This window comes from Sitophilus oryzae, unplaced genomic scaffold (genome assembly GCF_002938485.1).
Source record: "Sitophilus oryzae breed Bouriz unplaced genomic scaffold, Soryzae_2.0 scaffold_1582_pilon_pilon, whole genome shotgun sequence".
Taxonomy (NCBI): domain Eukaryota; kingdom Metazoa; phylum Arthropoda; class Insecta; order Coleoptera; family Curculionidae; genus Sitophilus; species Sitophilus oryzae.
In genome coordinates this window covers 1057672-1075035 of record NW_022146261.1, presented here as the reverse complement: position 1 = coordinate 1075035, position 17364 = coordinate 1057672, and the positions used below count along the sequence as shown (strand labels likewise).

Below are 17364 nucleotides of genomic sequence, written 5' to 3'. Positions count from 1 at the left end.
CTGATACTAGATCTACCTTGAAAAATGAAAGGTTTTCAGGGTCGAAAAACATTTTTTTTGAAAATAGTTTTCAGCTGCCATCGTCAAGCCATTCATCATTGACTAGAAATTTGCCAAATTCAACTAAACGAAAGCTATTTTCAGAAAAAGAAAATGAGACTCCTAACTCCAAGGTGTTTATTATTTCTGATGTTACTATAAAAGCAAGTAGCAAGCATGCGAACGAAGTTTCCACTGGGTTATGCTATGCATGTATTATGAATATCACGGTTTTAAAATCAGGAAAAAAATGCAATTTTTGTACAAAAACCTATCATCTTGCTTGTATTGACAAATCTCAACAATCAGAAAATAATGAAAAGTTTGTGTGCAATAGCTGTAAAGCTAAAAATAGTTTTTCTTAACAAGTGTGCGAAGTGATACTTTCCCGTAGGCAAAAGCAGTAGTAAGCTTTGAGTGTGGGAAAGACACTTTGCATACTTTCCACAATTAGGTATTAAGTACTAAATCTCCCATTTTCAAAAACGTTTTGTTTGATGCTGTTGCAATAAAATATTTTCCCAATAAATTATTTAGGATTTTTTACGATAATGTACAAAAGCGTGCGCAAAGTAACTTTGTACATGCAAATAAGTGTGTAAAGTAGTAACTTTGCGCTCGTTTTTAGAAAAACATATCTAATTTTGTTCGGCTAAACTCTGTTTTTGTAATGGCCAATTACTCATATATGGGTAGGCCAACGACTGTAACTTTGTGGCCAATAACTGAACTTTTTGTATGTTTTCAAAAAACTGTATTTTTATATTATTTAGAGGATTAAAGTTGCAAAATAAAATTTTGTTCCTAATGTTTGAATATGTGATTATTTGAGAAAAAAATACTGCATTATTCGTGGTCTAATAATTTTAGAACAAACTGAAAAATACGTCACTAAAATCCTTAAGTGGCCAATAACTATATCCGTTACCCTATGTAAAATTATATGAGGAATGTCATAGATGTTCATTTCCAAGCCAACTGGACGCCGTTTTTTTCGATCATACATTATTATACTGATATTATACTGTTTTTAGAACCATTAAACACCGATATTCAGAAGTCAGAAAACAGTCAGAAGAATGTGATAAAATTACACCACGTACATCAACAATTCAGGATAATGAAGTTATAAATTCAAATGAGAATATTCCTACGAACAGTGATACAAGATATACTATATATAACTCCAAAAAGTAATTATTATAAAACTTGTAGGTAATTCAGAAACTAATGTGTATAAAATTTAGAAAGATCTTCACTGTTGGATGAAGTTCATGTTACATCGGCAAAAGATTTAACACCTAAAGCAAAACATTTTTATGGGACCCTTTTAAAATTAAAAAAACAAAGAATGAGGGCCTTAGGAAAAAGTAGGAGTTTGTTCAATAATAAAGGGAATGAGTCCAATTTGGACTATATAAGAGAGATTTTTTAAATGCCAAAATGAAAATCTTGTAAAAAATCCTAGGGGCCGGAGATTTACTGTAGAAGACAAAGTTTTAGGATTATCATTGTTAAAACAAAGTAGATCAGGATACAAATTTCTATCATCATTATTAGCATTACCTTCAAGAAATACGCTCACTCGCTTGCTAAACAGGATCCCCATTAAGACAGGGGTACGTGAACAAATATTTTCGGTATTAAAAGCCGAATTAAAGGGCTCAAATGATTTTTTGGCTATATACTGTTGCTTAACATTTGATGAAATGAGTGTCCAGCCACATTTGCAACCAGTTACTGGAGATCATGTTGAAGGATTTGAAGATTTGGAATATCGAAGAACCGATCAAATTGTTAATCATGTCAGGTAATTTTTAAAGATAAAAAACTTTTTTTTTGATTTATAGATTTCTAGAAAAAATATCTATTTCAATTAATAATTAAATTATTTTAGGTCTTCATGCTGATTGGGAATTAAAAAAATGGAAATTAGAATAGAAAAATGGTCTATTATAATTTCACTAATGGGGGCACAAAGACACCCGACTTAATGAATATTGTAATGAAGTTCATAAAATTTCTAGGACACCCTGTATATTGTGTTAATATTATACTAGAATAATAGAGACTTCATTTTCTTTTAATAATGACAGTCAATGTATTTTAATGTTAACTCATTATTGTAATGAACTTCATTAGTGTTCCTATTGTTGAATTAAATAAGTTAAATATTTAATTGCCATTTTGTAAGAGAGTTTTGATCGGTTTTGGTCGCTACAGTTTAATGCGAAAAAACGAACCGTTTGTGCCGCTCGCCCTACTCTGCTAGTGCAGGCCGAGTGGAGGGGAGCGTCAGTCGAGTACCTTGGCTGCAGCAGCTCCAGTGAGTTAGTTTGTGGTCGCACGCGAAACAGTGAGGTTCGAGTCCGGAGTGCCCTGCCAAGTGACCTGCTGCCAGCCGCCGATTGTCGCCGCACTGTACAAGGTAAGCACCCACCGCCAAAGTGATCGAGAGTAGGTCGTATTCTTTTTATTGTTAATGACATGTTTACTTTACTGCCTTAACGCGTTACAGGGATAAGGGAGACAGAGATATTTATATTCGCTCAGGTAGGCGCAACTATGAACCTCTACGGAGGCTGGAGGCTATTTGACCGAATCGCGCGAACGCAAAGACATAGCAAAACTTAGATGCTTATGAACCTCTACAGAGGCTGGGGGATATTTGATCGGATCACGTGGACGCGAGGAACGATTTCTTTTGTTAAAATGGAGAGAGCGAGACAGCTAACGGTTAAGGTAGTTCAGTAAACGCACGGGTCGCGAATATTCATGGAGCTAGAACAAGATCTCGCCCAAATCCCGAGGCTGGTTTTGTAGCTCCCGTATTTCTCTAGGTGTGTCGTCCGGACGGCATCCTACATCAGTGACGCTGGACGGGATCTCGCCGAAATCCCGAGGTTGTCCTGACCGGGCGGTGTGTGTGCGGGCTGCGCTTATCCGAACGACGTACAACTCGCCGAGGCGTCGCTAATGTCTACGTCACTCCGGGACTCACGTGTGTGTATCCCACGGGACGCTGTTAACTTCGCGATCGATCCAGGACTCGCGTGAGTGTGTCACGGGACGCTTTTAACTCCGACGCCGATCCGAGGTCCGTGTTTCGCTGTCAAAACGGACGCCGTTCCGATAAATATTTAGCTGTGACCATCGGGACGCCTGTAACGACGTCACCGCCATTTAGAGAGTCGCGTCGTAGTAGAGTGCGTTGCTCCGGTATCTACGTGTCTGTGTTCATTAAGACGCCGCTAAACCCGACGCCGATCAGGAACTCGCGTCGTCGTGTTTAAGAGAATGTCACTTCGGGAACGCGTTTTGAATTCGCGTGATAGAATCAGTCAGAGAGTTACGTATCGGGAATAATCGATCAAAACTCTAGAGGTACACGGTGGTTATTGTAAATTTTACTTTACGGGTCTCTAAATATACATTGTATTTCACTATTGTTACAATTCGAGGACGTGAACCTTCTTTGATTACTTTTATACATAATTAATTAGTTAAATAAAAACCTAGTGTTACGTTATAGTTAATTGTGTGTTTTATTTTCTTTTCATCTCATCACTCCCTGGTATCTCCACTGTATAAAAGCTACCCGTACTGGCACTAGTGGTCTTTCAAACACTTTAAACTTTGGGGGTGGCGCCCGAGGAACCGAACCAAGGCAACTCGGCGTCCGTGAGCGTTCTCAAAAACGGGGGAGTCTCACAATATAATTAAAATAATCATAAGAAAATGTGAAAGCTGTGGCATTAGAGTTGTATCTACCATCTGTGATCAGGGTTCAAGCAACCAAGCTGCCATTAATGGTTTAGTGGCAGCAACAAGAGCAAAATATCTAAGACTTGGCCAAAACCATACTGCATTTAATTTTGAAATTGATGGTAACAAAGTCATCCCACTATATGATATACCTCATTTATTTAAAGGCATTAGAAACAATTTCTTAAAATATAATATTCACTTCCTAGAAGGTGGAAGTGAAAAAGTTGCCAAGTGGAATGACATTTTTGTTGCCTATCAAATTGATTCTTATTTAGGCGACCTTAGACTCATTCCAAAAATTACAGATACACATGTAAATGCGTTGAAAATTCGTAAAATGAAAGTATCCAAATGCACTCAAGTTTTTAGTCGGTCAGTTGCAGCTGCCATAAATGTGTTTGCTTTATCAGGTATTTAAAAAAAAATGACAAAGTATTTTTTAACTTAATTCAAAATATTTTTTTATGATCCACATTTTAGGATACAGCTAAACTTTTTCACTTTTTGGTTACTTTGTTTGATAGTTTTAATGGAAGTACATTAAATCAGTTTCATGTGGATTGTGCATTTACTAAAAATTCGCCTCATGTAGATTTTTGGAATGAAGCTTTAGGTCAGTGAAGTTTCAAAAAAATAATGCTTTTGTTATACCGCCAAGTTTAAAAATTTTTATCAAATCAATTTCGAATTTTAAAGAGTTCTTTAATGATTTACGACAGTTGGGATTTACTTCTTTAATTCCACGGTCTTTTAACCAAGATCCTCTCGAAAACTTTTTTTGTAAAATACGACAAAGAGGATTCAGAAATAATAATCCAACTGCAATATGTTTCTCACAGTATTATAAGAGTTTATTAGTAAATGGCATAACATCTAAACATTCCATTAGCGCTAATTGTGAAGATGATGGTTCTGAAATGTTTCTAACACTACAAAGATTTGTTTCGCAGGTTTGGTACATAGAAATATTTATTTTATGTCTATTTTGATTAATAATTTGTTTTAGGGATTACCAGAACTTGAACTTGAAGAACAACTAACTGAAAACTACTGCCGAGTACCACAAAATCTCCCTAAGTCTATAAAGGCAGTTGAACGAAAGCTTTAAATTATGTTAGTGGGCTTGTTGCAAAAAAAATCGAAGGAAACAATTGTTCTTGTGTGCAGTCTTTTTTCAAACAATCTACAACAGAAGATTCTATTAATGACGAATTTACGAAGTTTAAAGAATACATGATAAACAGCGGTTAAGGTATATCAATAATAATTTTTATTTAAAAATGCAAGAGTCCCTGATTATTATCAAGTTCATTTTTAATAGAGATTTATTTAAAAATGGCGTAGCTGATTATGCCTTGAAGGTCCTCAACGAAAGAGTGTCCTTTACAGATTGTCATCACAATGATATGATTAAATCTAAAGTTTTTAAATATTTTATTAAATTGAATATGTTTAATTACTGTACCCAACTAAATAGGATTATTAAAGGTTTAGATCAAAGAAAAGTGCCACAAAATGCTCCAAAAATATTTTTAGCAGCTCAAAAATTGCATCAAATGGGTCTAAAGAAAAATAAGAGGTATACATTTTGTGTATTTTCCTGACTTTAATGGGCTTATTTTATGCTATTTATTATTTATTCTACAATTGGTAGTTGTTTAGAGGCAGTAAATTTACAGTTTTTGCTGTAATTTTTTATTTTTTATTTATCACAACATAAGTATAATTTTTACTCCTAATAAAACAATATACTATTTTTACTTAAAAGGAGAACCTAAAGTATCTAAGTCTCTTAAGATTGTATCTACTTATTTTAAATCATGTTTCTTTTAATATAGTAAGCATTGAAAAAAACTGGCACGAGATTTATTAAAAATATTATATAGACGTTTTTTATTTACTTTTTTTATGATATTGCTATCATCTAGACTAGGGTTACAAAATAAAAAATAGACGACAAGAGGGTAAAAAAGCGCCACAAGCGAAACATTTTTTGGAACTAAATGTCAAGAATTTAAACAATAGTTTAATCAAAGTAAACGTCATGCGGTTTATGGCTTTTCTTTATATAGGATCCTATATCTCCTACGCGAAGCAAAGGGCTTCAGTGAAAGCTCTCCATCGGGTTCTGTTTTTGGCAGTTGTTTTTGCTTCCTTCCATGTTGACCCTACTTGTTGAAGCTCATCCAGTATGGAACGTCTCCATGTTTGAGCAGGTCGTCCTTGCTTTCTTTTTCCTTGGGGATTCCACTCCAACGCTGATCTCGCTATATTACTATCAGGTTTCCGCAAAGTGTGACCTATCCAACCCCATTTTCTTTTGCGGATTTCAATGCCTATGTCTTGTTGGTTTGTAAGATGAAGCAGGTCGATGTTATGTATAGTGTCTGGCCAAAAGATTTTAAGTATTTTCCGCAAGCAGCGATTGATAAATACCTGTGGACGGTTGATGGATATTTTTGTCACTCTCCATGTCTCGCAGCCATATAATAAAACTGGTATGACGTTGGAATTGAATATTCTTAATTTTGTTTGTATGGAGAGTTGACGGGAGGTCCAAACTGATTTTAGTTGCGCTGCGCCTTCCTGATCCTGCTGACAATATCCGCGTCTGCGCCACCGTTTGCTGTTACAATACTTCCCAGGTAAGTAAACTATGTTACATTCTCGACACGTTTGATTCCTACATTGAATGGAGTGTTGTTGTTTGTGTTAATGCGCATTGAGTTTGTTTTGTCGATGTTTATGCTTAATCCTACTTTGTCTGCTTCTGTTTCTAGACGTCTGAGCATCACTTCCATGTCTTTGAAGGATTGCGTTGTGAGACAGACATCATCAGCATAATCAAGATCCGTCAGATGCGATGTCAGAGTCCATTGTACTCCCCTAATATTTGCTGTGGCTTTAGTCAAAACGCTGTCGAGCACGATATTAAATAGAAGCGGCGATAATGTGCAACCCTGCTTTACTCCTGTCCCTAAGTTAAAACTGTCGCTGGTTCTACCGTTGTGCAGCACATTGCATTCTGTGTTTCTGTAGAGTTCCTTGATTATATTAATTAGTTTTTCCGGAACACCTTTTTCTTTTAGAGTTTTCCATACCATCGCATGGGGGATACTGTGAAAAGCTTTGACGAAATCTATGAATATTAAGAATAAAGGTGACCTAAATTCTATTGACTGCTCTATGATAATGCGCAATGTGTTAATATGGTCAATGCACGAGTGATTCGGTCGGAAACCAGCTTGGTTCTCTCTCAGAGTAGGCTCTATATAGGAGTTTAACTTTAAATGAACTATAGAGGATATTATCTTGTGAATGGTGTTTAACAAAACAATACCTCTCCAGTTGTCACAGTTAGTGGTATCTCCTTTTTTAGGGAGTTTAATAATGAGACCCTGTTTCCATTCATCTGGAATGATGTTAGATACCCAAGCTCTTGTAATTAGAGGATGCAGTATGTTTGCTGCTGTACTAGGATCTGCTTTGAGGAGGTTTGCAGGGACGCTATCGGGGCCGGCTGCTTTATTGTTCTTTTTCATTCATTTTCAAGTGTTTTAATAGCCTTTTGTATTTCCGTTTTCGTTGGCGTGACGCAGTTGATAGGCATTTCGATTGTTGGCTCCGGTTCCTCGTTGTCGAAATTTTGTTCACTTATTGGTCCAAGCAGGTTGCTGAAGTGTTCTTTCCATCAGTTAAGCTGTTCTTCAGAGGATGTTAGTGGTCTTTAATAACTGTATTGAAGTTACTACGTTGTCCACTCAGGTGTTTTGTTATTTTGTACAGTTCCCTCATATTGCGTTGTTATGCGGCTTTTTGTGCCTCGTTTGCTAGTTGTTCATGCCAAGCTCGTTTGTCCTTTCTGGCTGATCTCTTAACTGCTCTATTCGATACTTGATATTGTTGTGGTAAAGTAGTTTTGGTCTCGTGAGTTGAAGTTGCATTTATTCTTTGTTTTATCTGAGCTCTTTGTTCTATTAAGTTCCAAGTATCGTCGCTAAGCCATTCTTTGCGTTTTATACGTTTTCTGCCTAATGTCGCTTCAGCAACGGTTTTAAACAAGTCTGCTGCCTCGTTCCACGAAGCTACGTTAGTATTCTCCCTTTGTTGTTTGGGTTTGTTCTTAAATTTCTGGAGTTCGTTAGGTTTTCTAAGCTGTTCGATGTTATATTTCGGTCTTTTTGCAAAATTTTTATCTGTCTTTTTTAAAAGTTTAATTCTCAGTTGACCCACCACTAGAAAATGATCGCTTGCAATGTCTGCCCCGCGTCTGCTTCTGACATCCAGTAATGAGCTCCTCCATCTTTTTGAGATCAGTATATGGTCTATCTGATTTTCTGTTCGCATGTCTGGGGAAACCCAGGTTACTTTGTGAGCAGTTTTATGTGGGAAGATTGACCCGCCAATAACGAAATTGTTGTTTGAACAGAAGTTAGAGAGTCGTTCGCCGTTGTCGTTCATCACTCCAGGCCGTGTTTACCCATTACTTCCTCTAGATTGTTGTTGTCTGAACCGATTTTTGCGTTCATATCCCCCATGATAATTGTAATGTCTCCCTTGGGAGAGTCGTTTAAGGTTCTGTTCAGTAAACCATAAAAATTTTGCTTGTCTTCAACTTGAGCAGGCTCTGTGGGAGCATAGCATTGGATAAATGTAATATTTTTGATCTTAACCTTGCATCTTGCTGTTATTATTCTGTCTGAGACTGGCTTCCATGAGATTAGAGTTTTTTTTGCTGAATCACTAAGAAGAAATCCAACACCGCTTTCGTGTGCTTGTGTTTTGTCTCTGCCACTGTAGAGTAAGAGCCCTTTTGCAGATGTTGGTTGTTGGCCTTCCATCGCACTTCTGATAGCCCCATTAGACTGAGTCGGTAGGTGTTCATCTCTTTTACTGCCTGAGCAAGTTTAGAAGGTTCGTAAAGAGGCTTTTCTTACTTTCTTAAAAATATTTATACTCAAAACCTCTTAAAATAAAACAAACGATTTTCTACAAAACTTATTATTTCAAAACATAAGCTAACAGTAATTAAACATATAATAAACATTAAATATATCTTACCTAATTTTTAGAATAAAAATAAAATAAATATTGCTGATTGCGAATATTTGTCGGATTAGTAAGGATTTTAACTCGGATAGGTAACGCCTTTTGCCTACATATGTATACACGCCCCTGTTTACAGCTCACTAACAATATCATTAGAGGACTCGACAAGGAACAGAACACCATTTTAACCTTATTAGAACCTACGTTGGGGCTTCTGTTATTTTTAAGATACCTACATCGCTGATTTACCATTAGTAATTTACCACTCTAACATAGTTCCACATTTGTTGATGATACTCAATTATTTCACACCTTTGATTCTGATGGTTTGAATCAACTTGCCAAAGTGTAATGACGGCATATAATCGCTAATGAAGACTGTATGATTTTTATTGATTTCTAGAGTCTAGCTAAACTGCGCGCCATATTGTTTCAATTCATATATTTTTTTGTATAATATGTATATTGAAATTAGTGAATACAAATTTATTATTATATTACTATATTCATATTTATTATGTAAAAATAATTTTCATGTATTAGGTAAGAATCAAAGTGTATTTTAAAAAAAAAGCATTAGAATTTTTAGTATCAAAAACATAGTTATCCGTATAATAAAAATGTTATTTTATATTAATCTAAATTCATTAAATATAAATATTAAAACTTTAGCTCGACAGTTGTATGAAAAATATGTATATTTAAGTCTAATCATTATTAAAAGATGTTTTATAATATAAATATTCTGTTGTTTTACTATAGATACTTAATACTATAGAAACTTACTCAATATAAATTAATTTAAGCTACTAGTTCTAGTTAGTCCTAAGTTTTGTCTTTTAATTTAAAGACAAAACTTAGGTTTAACTAGAACTTATAGCTTAATAGTTGAAATTTGACTCTAAAAATTGAAAGAACTGCGATTCAAATAAAAGCGGTTTGTAATGTAGAATATCGGTAATGCAGGTTTCTTTAATGTGCAAAAAACTGTTCCTTATCCTACTAAATGCCGCTAAAATACGGACCCCACAATAACATGGGAGTGGGCAATCTAAAGGTTGTCTATGTACATAGCGACTGTTAAGCTAAATCGTTGTTCTGTTGATTTAGAAGTGTTTGAATCTTGTCGGCTTTATTGTTTACAAACATGGGTTCTAGAACTTTCTGGTAAGTACGAACTAAATGTAAATTATTGTAGTATAGATGCTGTTATATATAAACATGACCTTTATTTATCACTGTAAATAATCAGATCGCAATAATTTTAAAATGTCATGTTTGTACATAACCTAGAATATGCTTGGGTCGTTATCGACCCCTTGGGATTTAAAACTGTATATACGTAAAAATATTTTTTTTTCTTTAAGGTCTCGACCTCTGACTACAGCGGAAATAGAGAGTAATTTAGATGAGATTGAAAACATTGACAATCAAATCGACATTCCTGACGGTATAGTTATTACTCCCCCAGACGATTTTTCGGATAACACGGATTGCGATTCAGGAGACGAGGATACCAATAATCCAGATCATTTGAACCACAATCAGTTATCAGCCGAGGCCGAGTACTATTTTGAAAATGATCACCAAACACCAAATAGAGCTTCCCACTACAAATACACTCGACGAATGGGACGAAGAGGACGACCTTCCTTTAGCCATGATCTAAACCTCTAACGCTAAATTGGAAAAATGGGGATCTCTCCTCTATAGAAAAATTCACCACTCTACCTCCCCCAATAACACTAAATGCGGACAGCCCTGCATTGCAATTTTTTGAACCAATGTTATCACCTGACATTATCGCAGATCTTGTCAAATATACAAACATGTATGCTGCAAAAAGCAATATAGAAAACTCTTCAGTTTCTACCAATGAAATATACGTGTTTATTGGCATTCTGCTTCTATCCGGATACGTTCCTTTACAGAGAAGACGCATGTAAATACTGGGAAGAAAGCGAGGACGTTCACAATAAGTTGGTATCTCAAGCTATGCTACGTAATAGATTCGAAGAAATTTCCAGTATCTTCCATGCTGCCGACAACGACAATTTACCTGTAGGTGACAAAATTGGGAAAATCCGTCCTCTGATTGAAAGTGGCAATGCAAATTTCCTAAAGTACGCTCGGATTGAACCCGACATATCTGTGGATGAGGCAATGATTCCCTATTATGGGAGGCACGGGTGCAAGCAGTATATCAAAGGAAAGCCAGTACGCTTTGGTTATAAAGCTTGGGTTGCTGCGCTAAAATCTGGATACTGCTTGCAGTTTCAAATTTACCAAGGAAGAACAACAATACAAATAAGGTAAGGTAGGGTAAATGCAATCATGGACTAAATGCAATCAGTCAACTTATTAACAAAATAAGAATATTTTTACTAATACTACTGTCGCCATCTAAGCGAACACACTCAAATTAAGAACGTCATAAGTCACAGACTCTTCGCGGCAACTGGTGTCAACTTTTTACAAATCATTTACCGAACGTAAGGGCAACATCTGTTATAAATTTGCGATTTTTGTGTGAAAAATTAAAGGTGAGTGTTCAATTTTATGTAAGATGTAAGGCTATAGGGGGGTTGTTTTTGTATTGTGTGAGTTTAAATATGAATCATCAAATATGTTTTGTATTGTATACATGATTGCACTTGCCCCATTGAAACTCCATATTGGGGCAAGTGGAATCATATTTCGGCGGGGAAGTGAAATCAATTGGTTGCAGTTTCCCGATCTATATTTTTTTCCAGATGGTCAGAAATTATATAAGAAAGACACAACGAGGACGAGGTTACTCAAAAGAAACTCTTACAGCTGCTATTCAGAGCGTAAAATCAAACGTATTAAACGCAAGAGCAGCGGCGAAAAATTACTCTATACCATAGAGTACTCTACAGTGTTATGTAACTGGTCGTCGTGGAAAAAAAAAGTCAGACAGGGGGCCGATGTACAGCACTGAAAAAGGAAGATATTCTTCATCTTCCTGCTGGTGCAATATCTGAAAACTTTGGGAAAAAGTGGTTTTGGACTATCACGGAAGAACTTTTGGATGTCATTCAACAATATGTCAATAGAACCAACATTCAAACACCCTTTAAGAATCGACACCCCGGAAAGGACTGGTTATTTCTATTTAGAAAGCGTAATCATCTAGCCATAAAAAAGTCCCAGTCTGTGGAATATGTAAGGAAAAAGCAAACTGATCCTTTTATAATAAGTGAATACTTCAATTTGCTGGAGACAACACTTCAAGGTTAAATTTGGTTGATAAACCACACCTAGTATGGAATCTGGATGAAACTAGTATGTACACCGATCCTAGTAAGGCCAAAGTTGTAGAGGAAAGGGGAAGACCATCGTCAAGAACTACTGGAGGTACCGGAAAAGAAAAGTTTACCTGTTTGGTAGCTGCTAATGCTAATGGTGGGAAAGCTTCACCTCTCGTAATTTTTAAAGGTTTAAATATATGGTCCAATTGGATACCCGCAAGCAAAGATAATAAATGCCCCAACATAACAGTTGCCGCCAGCAAAAATGGTTGGATAAATTGTGAAATCTTTATCAATTTTTTAAAGAATAATTTGGTTCCTGCATTGGGTGAAGAACGACCTCTATTGGTTATCTACGATGGACTGGGTCACATGTTACAGAAGAAGTAATCGCATTCGCAAACGCTCAAAATCTAGAAATTTTAAAATTGCCAGCCCACACAAGTTATTTGCTGCAGCCTTTGGACCTCTCCGTTTTCAAATCAGTTAAAGTAACTTGGGATGAAAATTTGTGTGTTGGCAACGAAAAAATCCAGGACGGCGTATTTCCAAAGCAGAGTTTGCACTCCTATTTGGCAAAGTTTGGGCGAACGTGGATATAAATATTATCAAAAGTGGTTTTAGAAAAGGCGGAATATTTCCATTCAACAGGGAAATACTTAGCCCTGAAACGTATGATCCTGACATATGGTTAAGATATCAAAAATTTCAGCAACAAAACAACAGGTTGACAGAAGACGCCACTGTGAATTTGGAACCTATAACAGACCAAACCGAAAAACAACTGGAGCAAAATGATGAGTTTCAAAATATTTTATTAGAAACAATACGATCAAATAATTCGGTAGTCGATCTTTTGTGAGATATCCTTAGGGTAAACATCTCATAGTTGTTCAAGATAGAAGACATTGTCAAGATGCAAAAATAAAACTAATAAGTGGTGCGAAGCTTGCGAGGTTCCACTCCACGATAAATGTTTTTTTTTGAATATCATAATAACTAGAACTTTTTTATTATTCCAATAAACGTTATTTCAACATTGATTTTTTTTATCCTGGAAACGGTCGATTTCGACCCCACTCGTATTAGGCCAATTTCTAACAGGATTCTTAAAATACCTGCTGATACCTTCATTTTATTGATAGAATAACCCCATATCGAGAGCTGAACGAATTATAAATATTAAAAAAAAAGTTAATCTGGGCATTAATGGGTTAAATATGTCGCAAAAAAGGTGTTTGAATTTAAAACAAAAAGGTGAACTGTTTTTGGTTTGGAATCCCTGAGTAAAGGTGATTGTGTGACTCTGCTTGCCAAAAAATATGGAATTGCCAAGTCAACCGTATGTGCAATAAAAAAGAAAAGGGATTATAACTAAATAGATTATCACAAACATTTAGAGGTTCAGAAAAAACAAAGACGTTAAAAGTATGTCTAGCTATTCAACATGGTAAGAGATTTATACAAATGTTTTCTAAACTTGAGAGAAAGGAATATACCGATGCTTCAGGAAAAGGCGAAGGTTTTACAAAGAGCAATTGATGTAAATTCTTCATTTAATGCTAGCAATGGTTGGCCACACAGGTTCAAAAAACGTTATGGCATACGACTACGACGGATGCCTCACTATGTTTGTGCCCTTAGACAAAACACTTATTCAAACAATTTTCATGGAAAGAAAAACAACTATACGTCACAACTTTAATTGAAAAAATTCTAGTTAAAAGGATCAGGATCAGAAAAACCAAAAATCAGTCTAGAAGAGAATTTTCGTATTTGTATTATCTGAATACATCAAAAGACAAGGTCAGAGTTTGTAAGAGAATGTTCTGTCATACTATGGGTATTCTAACCTAACCTAACAAAAAGAACCATTGAATACTGGATTCATCAAAAACCTAAAAATCCTGCATTGGCTACTCCTGAAAGAGTAATAACTGTTAACCCAAGAAAAGCTAGAATAAACCAACAAAAGGAAAAACGTAAAGGCGTTTTTTGAAAGTTTGCCAAAACTAAAATCCCACTACTGTCGGATGTCAACAAGCAAGCTTTATTTGGAGCCAATTTTTACCTCTAAAATGGAACTGTACAGGATTTATAAAAATGAGTGGTGTTCTACAAGAAATATTTTTCAACCTATGTCTAAGTGCCTCTTTTTCAAATATGATGGACGATCAGAATATAGCGTTGTTTTCCCCAAAAAAAGATGAATGCGATAAATGTGATGCCCATAAAGCAGGAAATCTAAGTGATCAAGATTATCAAGAACATCAGTTGAAAAAAGAAGAAGCTCGCAAAGAAAAAGATACTGACAAAAATGGATCAGATATTCAGCCCTAATATGTATCAAACAGGTTAGTCAAAACAAGTTACGGTAACGGGAAAAAATTTACAGTTTTTTAAATATAATACGTTTGGCGTCGTAAGATGTATCATACGCTGTTAACGCGCCTAGCCTGTTAGATATTTCACGTTAAAAAGGAAGAAAGTTTTGCTGTTATTTGTGAGAGACAGCAAATGCATTTGACACCTGTGTACGACAAAGATAAGCAATAAATTACAATTTGGTAATTAATGACATTTGGTTTTCAAATTTCATTGTTATTTTTTTGGTTTGTTCTACTCGTGTTCGCTGTTTTTAAAAATGGGTAAGCGCTTACAACGGACAACAGCGCAGCAATATGAAGAGCTTTTCAATTTTGTTAAAGAAAACCGGATTTTACTAACGGGTAAAACAAAGCCCAGCGAAGCAAAAAATATAAATATTTTGTGGCAAAAATTTGCTAATTTTATTAATTCTCAACGAGAGGGACCCGAAAAAACTGGAAACCAGTGGAGAAATGTAAGTTATTTTTGAAAGACATTACATTTTTGCAATATGTTTTATTAATATAATTTTGCATTGTAAATATTGTAGATTTTTACTGAATGGAAAGTAAACGTTAGAAGGAAGAGTAGAAGCATTGAAATTGAGTCTCAGGGTACTGGGGGAGGTCCCAATGCAGGAAAAACTATGACACCACTTAAAGAGCAACGTCTTAGTTTAATTTCTAAAATTCACTTGGGCGATCCGACTATTAAAGAGTCCTTCCAAATGCAAGAAGAAGAAATTATTCGCGTATCATTAGGTAGGTACCTACATGTTGACTTAAGCGTCCCGAATTGCAGTGCATCAAATTTTATCGAAATATCCACAATAATGCATTTTAATTTAATTTTCAGGCCAATATTCTCCCTGTTTTAATGCACGTTCTAATAATGGTACAGGGGATATTACACTAGAAATAGTTTCAGGTAAGATATGCATCCAACTCTTCATATATTTTTTCATGTTTAAATAAAATGTTTTTAGATGGTGTAAGTTTTCCAGTTCCTCCAAGTGCAGACTTGGCAGGAACAGATAATTTAGTGGAAAACACTCAATTATCTACTTTGATGACGGAGGTATCCAAAAATAAGTTTTTTTTCTTCGGTTGTTGCACCGTCCAAAACAGACCCCAATACCACCAACAAGCCCAAAGAAACTACCCCAAAGAAGCGGAAACTACCCATGTTCGGTATTTTATTTATTAGTGTTTTGTAAATTTGTGCAATTTTTTTTTAGACCAAAAAGAAAAAGATGGAAGTAGTAAATATACTTCAGCAATATTAAAATCAGCTTGCGAAGTATACAAGGAAGGAACATTGATTGGACAAGAAATGAAGAAAAAAAAAGTAGAGACACTATTTTCAATTTCGAAATCGTTAGAAGAAACTGCAGCAACTATGAGGAAGAGAAATAAAATTGAATTAATTAGATTAAAACAAGATTATAAAAAACATTTTGGTTCTTTAGATGGTTTCGATGAGCTTAGTAATTAATAATAGTTTTTATTTTTCAAAATAGTTTATGAAATGTTGCAAATTATATAAAAAAATAATTAAAACTGATGATAGAAATGATATTGGACTTTTAGTTACTATAGGTACTTTATATAAAATAGTTTAATATATTTTCTCTTTGGCAAACGGCACCGTTTTCGACGCTGTGAGAAATTAGCTGTTACGGTCAAAATTTAGATTTTTAACGTTAGGTAACGTGCCCCGTTAAGATATACATATTACGAATTAACATACCATACCGATAACATGAATGTTAGGGCCAACGTTACTGATACATATTACGGCTGATTAATTGTAATGTTTATACCATGGACATGCAATCTGTGTTATTATGCCCTAAGTCCTATGTCTCTCTGCTTTATTACAAAACAAAGTTAATAGTGCACAATTTCACCATTTTCAATCTTAAGACAAAAGACGGCTATTGTTATCTGTGACATGAGGGACAGGCTGGCCTTACTGCCAATACATTTGCTTCAATATTGTACGGTTTTTTCCAAATGCACATCAACGAAGGGGTAGATAAAGTTATTCTCTACAGCGATGATTGCACAGCCCAAAATCGAAACGCAGTACTCTCAAGTGCCCTTTTAAAACTATCCGAAGAAATGCAGATTACAATTATAATAATAATAATAATCTTTATTTCTCAAGTCATACAAAAAATTTTACATTCCTTATGTTAAATAATATAGTAGTCACCTAATTAATACAAATATTTACAAACTGCCAGACATAATTTGTTTAATAAATATATACCGTTTCAGTTCTGCAGTTCAAGCATGCAGTTTCAGTTCTGCAATTGAACAAAAATACAGCAAATAGAAAGGGCACACGCAAATTGAGAGGAAACTAAAGAAAGAAAACCATCAATGTTCCAGCGGATTATATTGAGGTTTGTGAGTCAGCACGTCTACATCCAACGCCCTATGTTGAAGAATACCTTGATTATAGTGTTTAAAAAAATTTCGAACCCATGCAAGTTTTTAATTCGATAAGGCCGGGAAGATTATCTAGTGATCCGACTGTGACTGATATCAGGGGTCTCAAGTACAAGGATGGGTCAATAATGTTCAGGTTACGTCATTCCGAGGAATGGACGCCACTACCTTATCGCCTTAATAAAAAAGTTGCAATTCCCTACGATGAACTGCCCCAACTATACAAAGGTCCCATACCAATTAAAAAAGAAAAATATAATCACCTAATGGATATAAAAGCGTCCCTAAAGAAAGATTACCACGACTTTTATGATAACTTAGTTCATTTATAAAATTTGAATACTGTTACTTTTAATATGTCCATATTTCCAAAATATTTTAGCTACTTTTATAATACATTTTTGATCTTTAAA

General features: G+C 35.1%; 1 protein-coding gene across 1 annotated transcript; it reads right to left on the bottom strand.

The window, feature by feature from the left end:
- Positions 1-8267: 8267 nt before the first annotated feature.
- Positions 8268-8648, bottom strand: LOC115879558 (craniofacial development protein 2-like). Its single transcript, XM_030896452.1, has one exon. The coding sequence runs from the start codon at positions 8646-8648 to the stop codon at positions 8268-8270; it is 381 nt and encodes a 126-aa protein (XP_030752312.1).
- Positions 8649-17364: the final 8716 nt, after the last annotated feature.